Source organism: Squalius cephalus (assembly GCF_949319135.1).
Source record: "Squalius cephalus genome assembly, chromosome: 23".
Classification (NCBI taxonomy): domain Eukaryota; kingdom Metazoa; phylum Chordata; class Actinopteri; order Cypriniformes; family Leuciscidae; genus Squalius; species Squalius cephalus.
Window position 1 is genome coordinate 22,191,024 of NC_137144.1, and position 19,604 is coordinate 22,210,627.

The window sequence follows — 19,604 nt, forward strand, 5'->3', positions numbered from 1 at the left end:
TTAAGCTGATTTCACAAATCAAGGAACATGAAGACAAAGTGTGCAATAAACACTTATTTTACAGTGTCAGTGTATAAAAGCATTTATTTGATTACATATTGTTCAAGACCGAAGCAGAGGCATGGGCGTTTATGGTCTTTAAAGGGAAATTATTTACTCGACCTCATTGTTCAATGCTGTTATTTTTCTGTGGAACACAAAAGAAGTTTTCTTCCATAAAACAAAGAGGCCAATTCACACTGCAACCGACAGACGCCAACAGTCAGTACGTCACTTCTCAGACATTCCATGACCCGACAAACGCCATGTCAGCATGTTTGAACTGAGAACATTGGAGCCGACCAACGCCAACAAAACACAGACAGGGGTAACACTGATCCGACAAAGTGTCTGTTGCCGTCTGTCGGTGCAGGTTGAATTGGCCTAAAGCAGGGGTGCCCAATCCTGCTCCTGGCGATCGACTGTCCTGCACAGTTCATCTCCAACCCTAATCAAACACACCTGAAGCAACCAATTAAGGTCTTCAGAGCACGTCAGGATCACTTGAAAATTAAAGGCAGGTGTGTTTGATTAGGGTTGGAGATGAACTGTGCAGGACAGTCGATCGCCAGGAGCAGGATTGGGCACCCCTGGCCTAAAGGGTTAATTGCTTAGTTTGCAGTTTTTTTACCAGTTTATTTACAATGTCTTAATCTCGAACTCACGTTAATGAGAGCACCACAGCGCATGCGTTTTGTGTTGACGCGAGAGCAGACGATGCATGAACAGGCGTTGGAGATTAATATTTTGTTATAATTTTGGGGGGGTTTTGCACAAAGCACTTGCATCGCTTCATTAAATTGAGGTTAAACCACTGGAGTCTCATGGATTACTGTCTTTATACCTTTTTGGGGCTTGAAAATGGTAGTTGCGTAGCTGTTAATGGAGGGACAGAAAGCTTTCAGATTTCATCAAAAAGATCTTTATTTGAGTTCTGAAAATGAACGAATGCCTAACATATGTTGGAATGACTTCAGGGTGAGTAATTAATGACAGAACTTCAATTTTTGGGTGAACTATCCCTTTAAGACAACAAATATGGTACCTGGGCTGCTAATTGTAACATCAAATGTAATTGATTCTCACTTGTTTTGTGACCAAAAACATCATGTCAAACCTGCAACATATTTGAATCGAGAATAAGTGTCATGGATGAATTGCTTTGAGGGCAAATAATAGCAAATAAATCACGCAATGCGAGAGCACTTGGAATATAGCGCACAAGTCATATGGACAACTTTTAGGGTGTTTCACAGAAACAAATAGCATCTTATAGGTTTGGAACTATATGAGGATGTATATTTTAACAATCATGTTAACTTTTAAAATCAGATAAGCTCTTTGCAGTGCTCTGAAAAGGTATTGATGTCTACCAATTACTTGCCATGACAGAAGCAGACATTACAAATGCTTGGCTGAAGAGACAGGGGACACTTTAAATATGCACACTTTAGCTCTGTTCCAAAACCTAAGGCTAGTCAACTAACTGCATAAACAGCAAGTGATATCTTAACAGTCACAGAACCTCATAAGTGAATGATGTGCAACGCTCTATAGGCAGCAACTCACAAATAGTGTTTTGGACAACAGACTTGACTGATTTCAGTGAAGTTTGATCAAAGTCCCTTTCAGGCAAGTCATTTCACTCGGCGGCCATCTTTGAAATGCCCCTTGGGCAGCTATTTCAGTCATGCCAGTGCAGCTCCTCTCTTTGAATGGAGAAACATCAAATTCTCCAAGCTTATGATAACATTTCATATTTCCATATTGGCTCTTTTATTTAGAAGGCAGGACTTATTCCTCCATATTACATATACTTTCTCCCATGCATCCGAGAGCTTAAAAGGATGGATGCAAGGAAGGAAGGCATCATGGCTCGTTCGAATCCAATGTTAGTTTCACTTCCTGTCTCCTGAGATGCCTTCAACTGACAGATTTTTGACAGCATATCCTTTGCTGCCTTTGATATCTCACAATCCTGTGCTTTCCATTCTGTGACAGTTTAGTTAAAAAACAAAATGGCATCTGAAAGTTGCGGTTGGTGGTCAGTTTGTGCATAAATGTAAATTTTGACCAACATTCTCCACTTTTTTAAGTCATTTCTAGTGAGCATGTTGCTAAGCTAACAATGCAACACTCTAATAACTATAATTACAAAAATAATTGGGTAAGACAGTCAAGTTTTACTATTTGTCAATGTACATTATCATTAAAAAAATGAAGTAATATAATATAGCCTAACATTTCTAAACTTGGACTCAACGCTACAGATGAATAAAATAATTTTAGAGAGGCAGCACTTAAAAATAAATATTTTAGAGCTGCTTATTTTTCAATTAATTATTACTTATACTTACTTATAGCCTAAGTAATATGTAATGTGTATATATACACACACACACACACACACCTATATTGTGAGATTTCCTGCTGTATACATACATATATCTTTTATATGTCATTTAAATGCTTAAAAACGCTCCCTCTGTAGGAGTTCAGGTTTGGGAAAAATAAAATTTCTCCCTTGATGTTTTAGCACAGGTAAACAACAGTTAAGTGTTGAAGAGTACTATTTTTTGTTTCTTCAGAAACACTGGGTAAAAGGTTACAAAGAAAAGGAACTTTTGAAAGTAGGGGAAATGAAGGGGTGGTGAAAATGAGAGGAAACATGCTGGGAAACAGCAAGACAATTCTTTTACGGTACGTACGGACATTCTCTGAAATGTCTAAAACGATCAAGTCAAGAAAAGAAAGGGACAGATTCTTTTCATAGACATGTTGTGGGCTTTTATTCACGTTATGAGGTTTGTACGGAGAACAGAAAGAAAGTCCCTGAGCGTTTTATTCAAGTGAATAAAACGCAGTTAGACAGAGCGAGCAATTAATTACTTTTCCAAGTACATCAGAAAAAGAATTACACCACAGGTCGCCTATTTGAGCTGTTGAGTCAGAAAATGAAAGCGTCTGAGCTTAGCTAGTTGTAAAATAATAACAATAATAATCATAATGACTACAAAACGAATACACATCATTTGGTTTGTTTATGCAAAGTGCTTTTAAAGTGAAAATGCACATTAAATTGACTTTTTAAAAACATGCTCCTGGTCTTTTTATGAAGGATTCATCAAAGCAATTTTGTCTTCACTCAGAAGCAAGTCACTTTATGGAAGAAAAAGTTTCAGGTTCTAGCTGGACATCTAATTGCAGCTGATATAATTCAAACTAACAGTTTCCTGAATAGTACAGTTTCTGAAAACGGCAAAACAGCTGATCCATCGTTCTTTGGCGAAATGAAAAGATTTCTGATCGCCTCGACGAGGACTTTACTCTGCAAAATGAGAGATGTTAGAAGCATTTACAGCTCAAGATGGTCAGCCGTTCTGTTCCTGGATCACGTATTTGTGAGACAGCACAACGTTGTCGTAATCAAAGTCCTCATCCAGATGGAAAGGAACAACCTCCTCACTTTCATCCTGGAATAAACATTTTACAGGTTAATTCTGAATTTTACAGAGTCTCTGAGAAATGCAACAGAAAAGTGCATCTCAGTCTCTGAGATACTGCCTGAGCTTGACTGCTCTCAGAGAGTTTGAGTGTGTACCTGATTCTCAGCGGCACTGGGTGTGTGTGTCATCTGGTCTGTGAAAGTCGAGGAGATCTCCAGCAGTGTGTGGTGACAGAGCGATGAAGAAGAGACAGCTATCAGATCTTCTTCAATCTCACCTGGCAGTGCACATGTACCTGACAACACACAACAAGACACGCATGAATAATCAGTTTCTTTTACGCAAAGCCGTCCATCAGCAGTCATTTACAATCAGTGTCTTCTTTTACAGAGAAACTTCTGTCATTATTTACTCACTCTCATGTTGTTCGAAATTCTTTCATTCTTTCTTCCCGTGGAACACAGAAGAAAATATTTTGAAGAATGTTTGTGCCGCCGGCGATTACCATATAATGAAAGTGGATTGTGACTGATATTGTCAAGCTCCAATAAAGAAAAACAATATGACTTACTCACTATGATATTATGAGTCTTCTAAAGCAATTCGGTACATTTTTGAGAGAAAAAAGAAAATTCCAGTCATTATTTGCTAAATATCATCCCCTCCCTTTTATGCAAAGTGAAATTTGCACAAAAACATAAAATAGACTTTTGGTGTAGACACAAGAAACTTTCACGTTAATGGTTTATTGTGCGCACATGACATTTTGAAAAAAACAAAATGACATTCAACAAAAAAAAATACATTTTGAAAAAAAGTCTCTGCATAGGGGAAGATTTATTTATTTTTTGATAAGATTTTTGGTAAATAAATGAAATGTCGTAAAAATGTTTTTCGCACACATCAAAGTTTCTTGTGCAAATGTGAAAGTAGAAAAAAATATTTTAAATATACGCAGAAAAACGTTCATGTTTGAGGTATCTCGTGTGCACAAGAAAGTCTGAAATTTACATTTTAAAAAAGTGTCACCGTTGGGGAAGATTTTTTATTTAGACAAGGAGATTTTAGGCAAATAACAAATTAAATGTCGTAAAAAAAATTTTTTGCACACATCAAAGTTTCTTGTGCAAATGTAAAAGTAGAAAACGTTTGAAAAACTTTCATGTCAGAGGTATCTTGTGCGCACATGAAAGTCTGAAATTTAAATTTAGAAAAAAGTCTCATGGGGAAGAATTTTTTGTTTTAAAATTTACAAAAGAATTTAAGTTTTGAAAAAAAAACATCACAAACAGTGAAGTTTCTTTTGCAAATGTAAAATTGTACATGCACACAAAAAACTTTTTCATGAAGTTTTCATGCATGTGTAGATAAAATTGTTTGAAAAAGTTGTCACGTGCAGTTTAAAAGTTTTCTTGCGCACAAATAAATGTTTTACTCAGCAAATGTCTACAACAGATGTGACAAAACTGACGTCAAACATAACTAATTAAACTCAACTTGTGACTGATTCATAAGAGTTTGCATGTGATGATTTGAACGCAAACACAAATTAGATTTTTAGTTTATTATTGTGCTTTTTTGTCCATTTTAGAGCCTTCTGGAAAAGACATTCAGCAAAAAAAAATTATGTTCTAACGAAAAAAATAAAGTGTTAAGAGTCTGGAACAACATTAGGATGAGTACATTTTGATTGAACTTACACTTTATGTTAAAAAGGAAGGATTAATGTGCCAACAAGCAGTTTTATGTCCTGCATCTCTGGATTTGTGCAGTAGCTTATGTGTGAGTGAGAAAGACATAAGGCCTGGCAAGAGCTCGATTGATGCTGATGTTAATTAAACAGCTAATTACTGGCACAGTGAAAGTCATAGTTTCAGCTGCTGGGTGAGGACCAGGCGTCTGGGGTGTAGCATGCATTTCTGTGTGTTTGTTTGAGTGTATACAACACCATGTGTGTGTGTGTTTTGTGGACTGCACACCTCTAAAGAAACCCCACTCACCCACGGCTTTCAGAACAAGGTGGTCTCAAAAACAAGACCATTAACCAGCTCACTAAGGAAACACAGAAAGAAGCTTCACGCAGCTAATGAATCTGAAGGCTGTTGCTGTGATGCCATGTTGTGAACCTCCCTGACCAGCATGCGGAGGCGTGTTTCATTAAAACCGTAGGTACCCTGTAGCTCTTTTTGAGCTTTGATCCGCTTTGACCAGAACCGCCTTCCCCTCAACCCATTTTAAGATTCATCTGGCGTCACTGAACCCTGAAGTGAAGACCATTATTACTGTTTACCTGTACTGTACGTTTCTAGAGTTCACATCAAGGTTATTAGAGTTTTGAAAAATTCACTGTTTCCTTTCTTCTTTAATTTTGCAGTTGGGTTTAGTTACTTTTAATGGGGAATAAATCGTTTTTTATTTTGTTACTATTTTTTGTTTTTATGTATGCATTATATAGATTCACATTTCATCCCTTGTAACGCCACAAATTGTTCTCGTTGCGCATTTCTAAGCAACACACAGAAACAGAAACGCAATAACTATAAATTATGCATAATTAGATGCGACTAACCCTAAACCAAACCCTAACTAACATATAGTAAGTACATGTAGTTAATTAATATTACTCAGTACTTGAATGCATAATTACCCTGCACCTTAAAATAAAGTGTAACCCAACACACTATAGTTAACTTTTATTCTTAAAGTCCCCATGAAATCAAAATTGACCCTATTTACTTTGTTAGCGCATATTTTTAGTCTTGTGGTGAACAATTAATCCATGCAAATAAATATAAAAAAAATAAAAAAATGTATAGGGCTGTCAAAAGATTAATCGCGATTAATCGCATCCAAAATAAAAGTTTGTGTTTACATAATATATGTGTGTGTACTGTGTATAATTATTTTGTATATATAAATACACACACATGCATGTATATATTTAAGAAATATTTGCATACATATACTGTATATATATTTATATAGTTTATATTATATATAAATATAATTTTTTTATATATATAAATAACACATTTTTCTTAAATATATACATGCATGTGTGTTTATTTATATATACAAATTTAATTATACACAGTACACACACATATATTATTAAAAACAAACTTTTATTTTGGATGCGATTAATCGCGATTAATCTTTTGACAGCCCTAATTTTTTACCATGGTAATCTTTAATCAAAATCTGAAAAGTTACTTCCGGTCTGGAATGGCGTCTTTTTCTGATGAAGTAGGTTTGACGGCTTGGTTTGAAAACGCTTAACCACTCCCCTCAAACCGTTAGTCTGCTATGAGCGAGAGATTGAGAGGAGGAGCGCTGAGTAAAACCCTGCCCTCTGTTCAATATTCCGTTACACTTGGAAATACGTCATAACACTGGAGAAAAGTCGTTTGCAACTTCCGGTTCACGGGGACTTTAAATGAATGAGTGTTTTTGACGGAATCCATTTGTTTGAGTGAATGGTTCAATGATTCTCTCATAAAGATGTCACTTTTTTTGTTCCTGAATGAAACAGCATTTTTGAACAAATCAATTTGGTCGACTGAATGATTCACTTATAAAGACAGTCACTTGTTTTGATCCTGAATAAATCAGCAGCTTTAAACAAAATTATTCAGTCAGTGTATTCATGATTCAAATGATTTACTCATAAAAGACACTGAATTCATCATGAAAATATGAAACTGAAATAATTTTCTCTGTAATTCTATTTAGTTTTCATTCAGCTGTATTGCACTTTTATAGTTTCAATTATACATTTTTTGCCAATTGCCATTTTTATGTTGGTTACCAATTTTACCATTTTAATACCATTTTAGTTCAGTTAGCAAACTTGCAGCAATAAAATGTCTGGAAAGTATTAATCTTATTCAACTATTTTATTTATTTTTGTATTAAACTGGTCATTGGAGTTTAAATGAGCCTCTCTGGCACTCAAGAAAAGAGCGACTCATTACAAGCCTGCACAGCGAGCACTAAGCCTCGCCAAGCGAGCGCTTGCCCCCGGCTCTAATGATGAGGGAGCGGTTTAGAATTTGCATGCATTGAATATGTGTAATAAATGGTAATATATTTAAATCAAGCTGTATGACAGCTCTAATTACAAAACATAGCATGCACATGATATCCACTAAACCCTATTAAAGGTAAAGTGAGACCATGCAATCCTTACATATGCACAAGAAAAGAATATTTATGCGAGCATGCCGCACTTAAAATACATCCATACAGGTGATGCCAACATGTCGATGTATATTATGTGAATATTATGTGAATTTGTGATGAATCCAATTCCATTTGAAGCTGTTGTGAAATATGAAAAAGATGGCAAGAATTCACACCGATGTGCTTTACATAAGAAAAAAAAAGTGTAAAAACGTAAATAAAGACTCCAAATGTGCATCTAGGCCACTGTAATCTAGTTAATCTAAACTGACTCGGTGTAAAGTGACATGTCTTTAAATGATGTTTTTTCGAGAAATAAACACCTGCAGCGTCAACATTTTCCTCTTCGTCCTCCGAATCTCCCAGATAATTATCAAACTGCCAAGGAAAGAAAAAAGACAAAACAGTAATTAAATATACATTTTTACAGACAGTTATTTTAGAATTGATTATTAGCTTCACACAAACGGGTGCTCTTCACACAGAAAAGTTCATTCACAACTAACTTAGAGTTTGACATTTACATTTTGCTAAGCTAACATCACATTACTCTAATAAGCATAAACATATAGGCCTAGCACACACCTATTAGGTAAAATAGTCAATTTTTATTAAACTGTTTTGGCTAACAATTGTTTCCAATAAAGTTTGATAGTAGCATGTTGCAGCTAACCTGTTAACACTGAACTATGACAACAGTTCAGTGTTAAGAGGTTAGCTTAGCATACGTTGATGATCTTAAAAAGGCACTGTACAGATAAATAATATGTAATACTCCTTTTATTTTAGATTAAAGTCTTGATTCACTTGATTCCAACAAGAGTTTAAAGTTAACATTAGCTTAGCATACTCTAATGATCTTAAAAATGCATAGCACAGACGTAAAAATTGAATTCTTGACTATTTCCAACACTTTAACGTTATCGTTAGCTTAGCATACTCTGAGTTTAAAAATGCATAACACACAAATGTCTTTTTTTATTAGACTGAAGTCTTGAGTTTAAAGTTAGTGTTGGCATAGGTTAAAATGTGTAACACACAAACGTTAAAGGAGAACTCCGGTCAATTTTAACATTGAGCTCATTTTTTTGTACATTTGGAGTGCTGTCAATACAGAGAACAACGACAAAAATCGGTGTTGCCTACACCGTGTTATCCTCTTTTTAAAATTTGCACCCTGTTGACTTCAATAGATGTGAAAGAGATGAATAAAAGTGATGTTTATCATGCGCGTGAACTCGACAATCGATTACTATGGACTTTGACCGAAAACAGGATGTAAATACAGGTATGTGCGCTGGCTAAATAAACATCATTTTTATTCATCTCTTTCACATCTACTGCAGTCAGATTCACTCGTGTTCACTCTGAAGGAATCACTCACATGACCTGTGCACTTGTAATGACACATCAAGGATGTTAAGAGGCTAAAAGCAGGTTTAAAACTTGCCCCATTGAAGTCAACAGGGTGCAAATTTTAAAAAGAGGATAACACGGTGTAGGCAACACCGATTTTTGTCGTTGTTCTCTGTATTGACAGCACTCCAAATGTACAAAAAAATGAGCTCAATGTTAAAATTGACCGGAGTTCTCCTTTAAGTAAAATAGTTATTTTTTATTAGATTGAACTTTTGACTTTATTACAATAATTTAATGGACGTGTTAGCTTATAATAATCGAATGAGCTTATATACACACAAACATTAAGTAAAATAGTTCTGAATGAAATAACAGCCTGTTTATAGGCATCTTGCATGAATTTTCACTAAAAACATATTGAATGCTGAGATTGCATTCTCTGTGGAAGATATATGCAATGCTGCCTTAGAATATATGCAAAATAAGTTTTCTTCAAAGGCAGAATTATGTTGCTTTCAACCTTAAAATACTGTCTCGGTAAGTAGCTTGTTAGGTTTTGGTTTTGAATGTCCTGACCGTTTACCTTCACAGGTCTGTCTGGAGCAGAGCTTGATGGGCCGCCCAGTCTTCCTCCAACACAGCCGCCATCCAACAGCACCTATACAAGCACACAAACTCATAAACTTACTATCTCATTTCCTTTAATGATGCTCTGAAATGACAGCAGCTATGAGAATTGGTGTGATTACAATCAAAACAACATTATAATCAATACAGCTCTTTTTCTCTCATTGTGGCGGAGAGCTAAATAATGCAGAGGCTTCTTTTTTTAGCATTGACTGGCCTGGGATGTTGGCTGATGTGCTTTGCGTTATTGACAGTAACTGGTGCTGTGGCTCGCCAGAGCCCCACTGAGATCAATACGCAAGCCAGGCGGGAGTCTTAAGCACCGTTCACACACACACACACACACACACACACACACACACACACACACACACACACACACACACACACACACACATACCGATAAGCAAAACACACATTGCAATGAACCCATTCAATACACTGAGAGGAGAATTCCAAAAGCCTTGAGGAAGAAATACACCAAAAAGAGGGAAAATAAAGAAAAATGGCCAATGGCTTGCCCACAGCTACAATGCTAACTTGGTTGCTAAAAGGTTTTAAGCTATAATTGCTATAATAATTTCTGAGTGAAATTAAACATGTTGATATGTGGTTGCTAGGTAGTTGCATTCAGAAGAAAAATGAGCGTGCTTACCAGTACAAAAATCACCACCATAACGCAAGGCTGTAATGCATGGTGGCCAGAGCATTGCTATTGCTAAGAGGTTCTAATTGGATTTAAATATTTCTATGTGGTTGCTATGTTGTTGCTAGGCTGTAAAAATATGAGTGGCGTTGTTAAGTTGCTAAGTTGTTAAGCATGGTTGCCAGAGCGTTGCTATATGATTGCTAATAGATTCTGCTTGATTGCTAATAGATTGTGAATTTTATCCTGTTGATGTGTCATTGTTAGGCCATTGCATTCTGATAAAAATATGACTGGCGCTCATAGGTTGTTTTGCATGGTTGCCAGAGCGTTGCTATACGGTCACTGTGTGAATTTGAATGTGCTGATATGTAATTGCATTCTAAGGAAAATGTGAATAGTACCCTGTTCAGTCTTTATGAAGCCCTTCCTTCCAAAAAGTGTAATGTGCTCTGATTGGTGATTGGTCAACCACTTTTAGAGCGTGTTTCTGAAAAGTCACGCCCCTTACCATAACCGCGAGTTTCAACACACTACTAGCGCAACTCAACTAGGCCTTTTTTTTGAGTATGCCTTGGGCTGGACATTTTTAATTAGAATATTGTGACGCGTTCGTTCCCAGAAGAAAACGTAAGGTTACAATCGAGGCGTTTCAGGGAGTGCAGAAACAGTGCTGGACAGTGAAGGACCTGTATGTGTGTGTGTGTGTGTGTGTGTGTGTGTTAAAGCAGAAGACTTAATTATTTTTTTAAACTTTGACTGAAGAGAAGGAGAGGTCTGCCTGAACCTCTCCCAGTAAAGACTGACGGTTCAAGCGGTTTGAATCTATAAGGCTGTGACCTCTTCCTGATCAGCAGTCGGTGAGCAGCCATTCGCCTGTCCCATCCTTCGGTATACGCTCTCCTCCATCTCTGTCACTCCATCCTCTCTTTGTCGCTCTCGGCTGCTGTCCATCTCTCTGTCTCCATGTCCTCTAGGAGCAGTCAAACGCATATCCCTCACGTTCTCTGCAATGGGAAACGACAGTGAAGACCACAGGCGAAGGATTTACGGATGTATCCGAGGAAAGAAGATGTATGTGGCGTTCAGTATGCTCACCTGGGGTCAGGTTCGTGAAGGTGGACAGGAACTGCTCATACGTTTGCTCCGGGGAGTTGCAGAACTGCTCCAGAGCTTCAGTCATGGCTTGGTCATGGTTGTCCACAATTGAGCCATTAACTAAACCTGGCATCCTGTCAAACCTATCCACATTGAGAAGAGATACAGAAAGAAACAGAGAAAGAGATATTAAAAGAGATATTTGTTTACACCATGGAAACTTTGAAGAAAACCAGAGAGCCTGAACCAAGCCAAATGAAAAGGAAGTATTGGTATATAAACCTGAAAAAAAGAATGATGAAGGGATTCTGCTAGGCTGCACTTTTTTACAGGTCACTTATCATCGGCGATATGCATTATAGCTGCATTAGCCCTGATTGGAATAAAATTATCATTTTGAAGTTCAGCTTAATTACAATCAATGACGGCTGGGGAGGGGGGCGGGCAGAGATTGCCGTGACATTAAAATATAATGAAGAATGGCGTGATAATCGTCAGAAACTACGAGCTGTCGCCGTGTCATTCATCACGAACACGCCCCAGGGAGAGCCTTCTTCAGGTGGCACAACATTAGCAGGGACAGAAACAGGTGCTACACTAGAGTCTAATTACTCTCCTCTATCAATAATACAGCACAAGTCCTTGCAGGGCTTCAGGCGTCAGCTGCACTGCTGGTCCACCTCTTCCTTCTCTCTTGGAATACAGCTTGTGCCAGCGCAAATCCCAAAATGTTGGCGTTAAAAAACTACCGTCAGGATTTACTAAAGACACGCAGTGAAAAATTAGCCGTGGGCACAGTTATTGCATATGCATTTGTAGGAGTTTCTCTTTCAGGTGCAAAATTCATGGGAGAGTATTTAAATGAATCACGCAAGGTGATTTACTCAAGTTTGCGCTCGTCAATTTACTGGTGTTTTCGCCATTATTTAACTGCCAAAAAAATCACGTCTTAAACCAGACGCTAACTGGTAGATTGCGTTGGTTATTATGGAACTGATCTGACAGTGTGTGTGTTCTTTTATTTTATCAGAACTTTCCACTCCCATCGGCACGGTTTTGGAATTGTGCTCTCACGCTAATTTGCCGTTTAGTAAATCTGGCCCATAGACTACATGTATGGAATACCCAGATTTGCTAAAAAAGTGCAGTATAGGAAGTTTGCGAAGTCCTGTACTGCATTTAATTAGACCTTCCATTTCAGTCATATCAGCTTAATTTTATATCCACCTAAAAAAAGGTTAAAATGCGGATCCTTTAATGCATACTGTTTTTAAAGAATAATACAGTATACCAATGTTGTTTTTGGTAACTAAATTGTTTATGTTTATTGAAATAAAGCTGAAATATAAAAAGGCCTATTAGATGAAATTTTTTTTTTTTTAAAACATACAAAACAAAAATCAGAAAGGTTGCATTCGCAACAAATTAGAAATTAGCCAATTAGAATTGAGCCATCTCCTGGAAATTAGTTTTTGCAGGGTTGAATGTCTGATATCAAATCATTGCATTCGGACCAAATTCAATGATTGGACGAACATTTTGTGGTCCTACGCCTTCCGCAGACGATATATATATATATATATATATATATATATATATATATAAAAACATATAAATTAGGGCTGTCAAACGATTAATCGTGATTAATTGCATCCAAAATAAAAGTTTGTGTTTACATAATATATATGTGTGTATGAAGTATAATTATTTTCTATATATAAATACACACACATGCATATATATTTAAGAAAAATGTGTTATTTATATATTAAATATTTATATATAATATAAATTATATATAATATAAATATATATACACAGTATATACATGCAAATATTTCTTAAATATATACATGCATGTGTGTGTATTTATATATAGAAAATAATTATACACCGTACACACACATATATTATGTAAAAACAAACTTTTATTTTGGATGCGATTAATCGCGATTAATCGTTTGACAGCCCTAATATAAATACATTTAGACCACTTTACTTAGTGATTGCTATCAGGATGTGAAGAGACTTTCAACCAGCATAACAAACAATGTTTCTGGAACAAATCACCTACCCTGCTTTTAATGATTTGAACAAATTGATTCTTTAAAATGAATCACCAAACACAAGAAACTACATGCTATATTATAATCAATGAAGTAGTCTGAAAGTGATATCTCCGTTCATTAAAATGCAAGCATTGTAGTTTTGTTGTGTTGTGTTGTGTTGCGTTTCAGTCTCCCTTCCGTCTCTTTGTGACAGAGCTGGCAAACAACAGCATTTATTTGCCTGCGCCGTATGCAAATCCGCGACAGGACTCAAAAGGTTTTTTTTTACAGCATCTGTAAGTGTGAACACCGGCATGTAAGTGCACTTGAGCGGGAGGATAAAGCTCTCCTATGCGCTTGGAGACACCGGAGGAATTCTTTCTGTGTGTGTTGCGCCTCAGGGGAGTCGCTCATCCTCCTCTTCATGGCCCTGCTCTTCAGACACAGGTGCTCTGCTGTTTGTGTTTTTCACTGTTCTTCCAGGCACTCGTGGTTACGGGTCTTTGTTTTTGCACTCTCGCACACACACACACACACACACACACATTTCTCGGCCTCCAAAACAAACACGCAACTGCACGAGGGCTCTGAAACACAAAAACATTATGCTAATGAGACCGGCACAGCTGTTCCCTTCTTCTCCCTCTCTCTCTCTTTCTTTCAACACCAGTCGCCTAATTTCTTTCATTCCTTTAAAGACCCGCCAAGCAGAAACAGTTAATGCAAATATAAGCCTGCGGGAAATAAGGAGTATTTTTACAAATATCCGAGCTACCCCTCCTGCCAAAATGTGATGTGTGACTCACGCATTCTGTATTTGGAGTAATGAGAGTGAATCATTCTGCTCCTCACTGAACCTGATTGCACACAGACCACTCAGATACACAGAGGAGACCATTTTAACAGCACATAGAGACGGGCTACACTGTCACAGATGCGATTATGAAGAGTGTGATTTTGGTGTCGAATGCAGGTCATAAAAGAAGCCGAAATCTGCGTGATGGCAAGGTGCAACGTGACACAATCTCAGCCAATAAAAGATATTTTGAGACTTTACAATTCGAGTGCTCTAATTTGCATTAATTCATGCTTAACTAATGCACAGATAATCACATGTTCATGTATGACGCATGATGAACTAAACCACTCATTAATGATTACTGCATCCGCAACTAATAAAGAGTCTAAATGATTGATAGATTAAGTAATATATGAATTGCTATTGACTAAATGCGTCATCATGTAATAATTCCTTAACACAGGGGTCTTCAATGTTTATCAGGACAAGGACCCCTTAACTTAGTATTAAAGGTAGGGTAGGCAATTTGTTTTATAAACACTTTTTGTTATACTGGTTTAAACTCTCTTCACATCCTGATAGCAATCAATAACAGAAGTGTGCTAAATATTAAAACGTACATATATCTTCTGTGGAAGTCTCAGGATCAAAAAGTGTTCATCCAATCAGTGCATTCGGTCCTGAACCAAAACAAGCTTATGCAGAGTTCTCACCATGTCCAAACCGTAATTACGTTCTACCCTGAGTTGATCACGTCCTCAAACTCAGATTTATGCGTTTCTATGTGAACACTAGGGCTGTCAAACGATTAATCGCATCCAAAATAAAAGTTTGTGTTTACATAATATATGTGTGTGTATGGAGTATAATTATTTTCTATATATAAATACACACACATGCATATATATTTAAGAAAAATGTGTTATTTATATATAAAATATTTATATATAACATAAATTATATATAATATAAATATATATACACAGTATATACATGCAAATATTTCTTAAATATATACATGCATGTGTGTGTATTTATATATAGAAAATAATTATACACCGTACACACACATATATTATGTAAAAACAAACTTTTATTTTGGATGCGATTAATCGCGATTAATCGTTTGACAGCCCTGCACAATGGGGAAATGAATCTGTAGCAAGTAAGAGCTCGGTTAGTTGTTTATGTTCACTATTTTTGTAATGTTATGTGCTTTGAGACATGAGGTGATTTAACGCTGTCTCTTTTGACACTGTGCGTTCATGGGTTTTGAAGGATGCGTGACTTTGGAGACACTCTGAAGGGAGGGTGGGATCTCATGCTTTCAAAGCTAACTTGCTATTGCTAGCCTCTCTGCAATTGCCTACTCTACCTTTAACTAATAGTGTAATTGAATATGTTAATTACCACAATTGGTCAAAGCTATGTACTTCAACTTTCAGTTGTCTGCTTTAATTGATCATTAGCTAATGATTTGCAAATATGGCACATGACTATTAACTAATTGTTAAGTTATATACCATTATGGTTACGGGTTTTGACATCCCCTCTAAAGGTCTGCAGGGCAGTTGCACAGTGAATGTAATGTCACAGAATGTGTTTGAAGGATGGGTAAGTTGGGCAGCACACAAATATCAGCACACCAGAATCTGAACTACTGACCGCTGTTACACCGTGATTAAACTGGACGTGACCATTATCACGTCATGCCACAATACAGCTGTCTACACTGGAAGTCACCATTGCAAGTCCATTTGTCCTTCGTAACAGAAGTCTTGTAGTACGTCAGAAATAGAATATGGCATCAGTTTTCTGTGGGTTGTGTGCCGTCGCACCACATCCAGTGTAGTATCATTTATTATAAAGGGTTCTATTGTCTTTGTCCGATCTAGACACAGTGTTATGAAATAGCAGTGCCTGGCCGAATGTTCTCAGTGTTCTGCCTTTAAATCCTAGACCTCAAGATTAACCTGACATATTCCTGCACCATGAACAACAAGGTACTGGATGGGGCAGTTCATCTGGCACAGTGGAATCCCGGTTGTAGACGGCTGGAAATTGAAATCCATGGCTTAGTGTGGATGTCAAAACCAAAATGACATATTACTTAATTAGTTTATGTGCCACAACAAGTAAAGCCATAACATTATAATACCTTTGCAAATCATTAGCTAATGATTAATTAATGCAGATGACTGGAAGTTGAAATACATGGCTTCGACCCATTCCGGTAATTAACACATTAATTTTACGCTATTAGTTAATACTAAGGAATTAACATATTATGACACATTTAATTAATAACAATTCATATATTACTTAATCTATTAATCATATAGAAATGTTATTAATTGCTGATGCAGTAATCATTAATAAATGGTTTAGTTCTTCATGAGTCATACAACACGTGATTATCTGTACATTAGTTAAGCATGAATTAATGCATATTAGTTAATGCATATTGTAAAGTTTTACCGGTATTTGATGTTTAATTGAGTTATTTGAGTGAGTGAGTTATATGTTTGATTTATTGTTAAATATATGTGAGTTATAAGGGAGCAAAATGTATATAAATTAGTAGTATTATTATTATTATAACAAGTGCCAATCACGCTACATAGTGTCACCATGGTAAGTGTACATTTTGGAAGATGAAAGTTACATCTGGGAGATCCATAATGTATGAAAAAAACAGCAACTCAGCTGATTTGCAAACTGACAAGTGAATGAATCATCAATTGAACGGTAAAACACAAACATAAAGTCCATATTTATACACAAGCCAATAATACACCGAGTTTGTACTTGTTTTCATTCAAACTTGTGCGAGTTGTGTTCAAACACCTGTTGTTAGCAGCAGTTACAGGCAGTTAACCTCAAGATGAGCCAGTCAACCTTCACAAACACTGAACCTCAGCCACTGTCACTAAACCATTTGCTTTAATATCTCAAATAAAAGTTAGCAGCACCAAACAGCTCCCAGATTTCGGAGTGCATTGACCAGGAGGTAAGAAATGTACATATTATTAGGATGAATATTGTTAAGACTATATTCTAGATATGCAATATTTGGACTGGTAGGCTATTCTGGTGCCATATAGAGTAGAATTAAAATAAGCACGTAAGTTAATGACGTGTTTTATAATATAATTATTAAAGTATGTCGTGATTTAAAAGATTGTTATTTTCAACTTGTTGTAGTGTATCACTAGTGTTGACAGCCAGCGCTTGCTTAACGTAACGTTACTTGTTTAATAAATAAAAAATCTCTAATTTGATTACCTAAAGACATTAAAACGAATCTAAAACGTGTAAAAAGGAAAAACGCTGCTAGCTTTTAGAAGACAGTAAGAGAAAAGGAGAGAGGAAAGCTTATAAAATATCTCAGACGTACCGTTTAAATGTAGAACGAGAACCCCCAGTTTCGCATTGGATGCTGGGTAATGTAGTCGTTTTATTGCAAGCTTAACGCGATCATCTAAGAAAAACGGCAATAAAGAAAACTACAACTTGTTTCCTGTGGGAATGTTTCTGTGTTATTATGGAAACAGGGAAAGGGTTATATGGTTCCGCATTTTTTTCATACTTTGAGTTAATTGCATACAACTCTTACTAATAGGAGTATGCTGGTATGCTATTCAGAATTCATCCTTACGATCTTGCAATTTACCTGAATTTTATCATGTAATATTTTATTTATCATTAAAAATAATGTTGTTGTTGTTGTTTTTTTTATTATATTTCACACAGCTCACTGCAAAAAGATGTCATTAGAGCCTATAACTGCTGTGAACTGTGCTGGCCTTGTGCAACCAGGCTTCTCCTTACTAGAGCTGGAGGGTGATGTTTACCTCTTTGGTCAAAAGGGCTGGCCAAAACGCTCATGTCCAACTGGTGTATTTGGTGTCCGCATAAAAAACGGAGAACTTAAGCTGCGAGCCATTTCATTTTCAAACAACTCCTGTTATCTCCCTCCCCTCCGATGTCCTGCGGTAGCTCATTTTGAGCCTCGTGATGGCAGCCCTGAATGTTACCTCATTCATGGTGGCCGAACTCCCAACAACGAACTGTCTTCAAGTCTCTACATGTTGAGTGTAGACAGCAGAGGATGTAATCGTAAAGTCACATTGCAATGTCTAGAAAAAGAGCTGGTTGGAGACGTCCCTAGCGCTCGATACGGCCACACCCTCAGCGTGATCCATAGCCGAGGGAAGACCGCCTGCGTTCTGTTTGGCGGCAGGTCCTATATGCCCCCCACCGAGAGGACCACGGAGAACTGGAACAGTGTGGTGGACTGTCCACCTCAAGTCTTTCTTATTGACCTAGAGTTTGGTTGCAGTTCAGCCCACACCCTCCCCGAGCTCACGGATGGCCAGTCATTTCACGTAGCTCTAGCGAGAGAGGACTGTGTCTACTTCCTGGGCGGTCACATCCTCAGCTCCGATTGCCGACCACCTCGTTTGATCCGCCTACGTGTGGAGCTTCTCCTAGGAAGCCCTGTCATCACCTGTAATGTTCTTCAAGAAGGTCTCTCCATCACCAGTGCCATAACCTCTCCCATTGGCTATCATGAGTACATTATTATCGGCGGGTACCAGTCTGAGACTCAAAAGCGCATGGAGTGCACCTACATTGGCCTGGATGATGTCGGAGTCCACATGGAGCCACGCGAACCTCCACAGTGGACCACCGAAATAAGCCACAGCCGCACTTGGTTTGGTGGCAGCCTGGGCAAAGGAAGTGCCTTGTTTGCAGTCCCATCAGAAGGAAACCCAACCCCACCAGATGCCTACCATTTCTACCAGGTAAACTTCCAGAAGGAACCAGATGGAGAAGCATCAACTCAGGGATGCAGCCAGGAGTCCACTGACCTTGAGGACTCTGCACCTTTGGAAGACTCTGAGGAGCTCTACTTTGGCCGAGAGCCTCATGAGCTGGAGTATAGCAGCGATGGAGAGGGCGACACTTACAATGAGGAAGATGAGGAGGATGAATCTCAGACAGGCTATTGGATCAAGTGCTGCCTCTCCTGTCAGGTGGACCCCAACACCTGGGAGCCCTACTACTCTACTGAGCTCACCCGACCTGCCATGATCTACTGCTCCAGGGGTGAAGGTGGACATTGGGTCCATGCCCAGTGCATGGAGCTCCCTGAAAGCCTTTTGGTTCGCCTCTCTCAAGGCAATAGCAAGTATTTCTGCTTGGATCACGGAGGCCTGCCCAAGCAGGAGATGACTCCACCACGCCAGATGTTGCCATTGAAGAGAGTCCCAATGAAGATGACCCATCGCAAGGCTCCAGTCTCACTGAAAATGACCCCAGCTAAGAAGAGCTTTCTGCGAAGACTTTTTGACTGA

At 37.6% G+C, this 19,604-nt stretch overlaps 2 protein-coding genes across 2 annotated transcripts; one reads left to right on the top strand and one right to left on the bottom strand.

Annotated features, from left to right (window-relative positions):
* Positions 1-3,399: 3,399 nt before the first annotated feature.
* On the bottom strand, positions 3,400-17,712 carry iftap (intraflagellar transport associated protein). The gene is made up of 7 exons (XM_079858446.1): positions 17,642-17,712; positions 11,398-11,540; positions 11,140-11,306; positions 9,610-9,684; positions 7,991-8,045; positions 3,641-3,780; positions 3,400-3,512 (listed from the first exon to the last, which is right to left on the bottom strand). The coding sequence occupies exons 2-7, from the start codon at positions 11,528-11,530 to the stop codon at positions 3,411-3,413; spliced, it is 672 nt and encodes a 223-aa protein (XP_079714572.1). The 5' UTR covers positions 11,531-11,540; positions 17,642-17,712; the 3' UTR covers positions 3,400-3,410.
* Positions 17,217-19,604, top strand: rag2 (recombination activating gene 2; the record flags this gene model as incomplete). Its single annotated transcript, XM_079858445.1, has 2 exons — positions 17,217-17,254; positions 17,998-19,604. Exon 2 carries the CDS (start codon positions 18,012-18,014, stop codon positions 19,602-19,604), a length of 1,593 nt encoding a protein of 530 aa, XP_079714571.1. The 5' UTR covers positions 17,217-17,254; positions 17,998-18,011.

Coding starts and splice junctions, on each gene's coding strand:
- iftap (XM_079858446.1), bottom strand. CDS start 11,530: ATGCCAGGTTTAGTTAATGGCTCAATTGTGGACAACCATGACCAAGCC. Junction 3,781..7,990: donor GGAAAATGTTGACGCTGCAG/GTGTTTATTTCT, acceptor GTGTGTTGTCAG/GTACATGTGCACTGCCAGGT. Junction 3,513..3,640: donor CCAGTGCCGCTGAGAATCAG/GTACACACTCAA, acceptor TGTTTATTCCAG/GATGAAAGTGAGGAGGTTGT.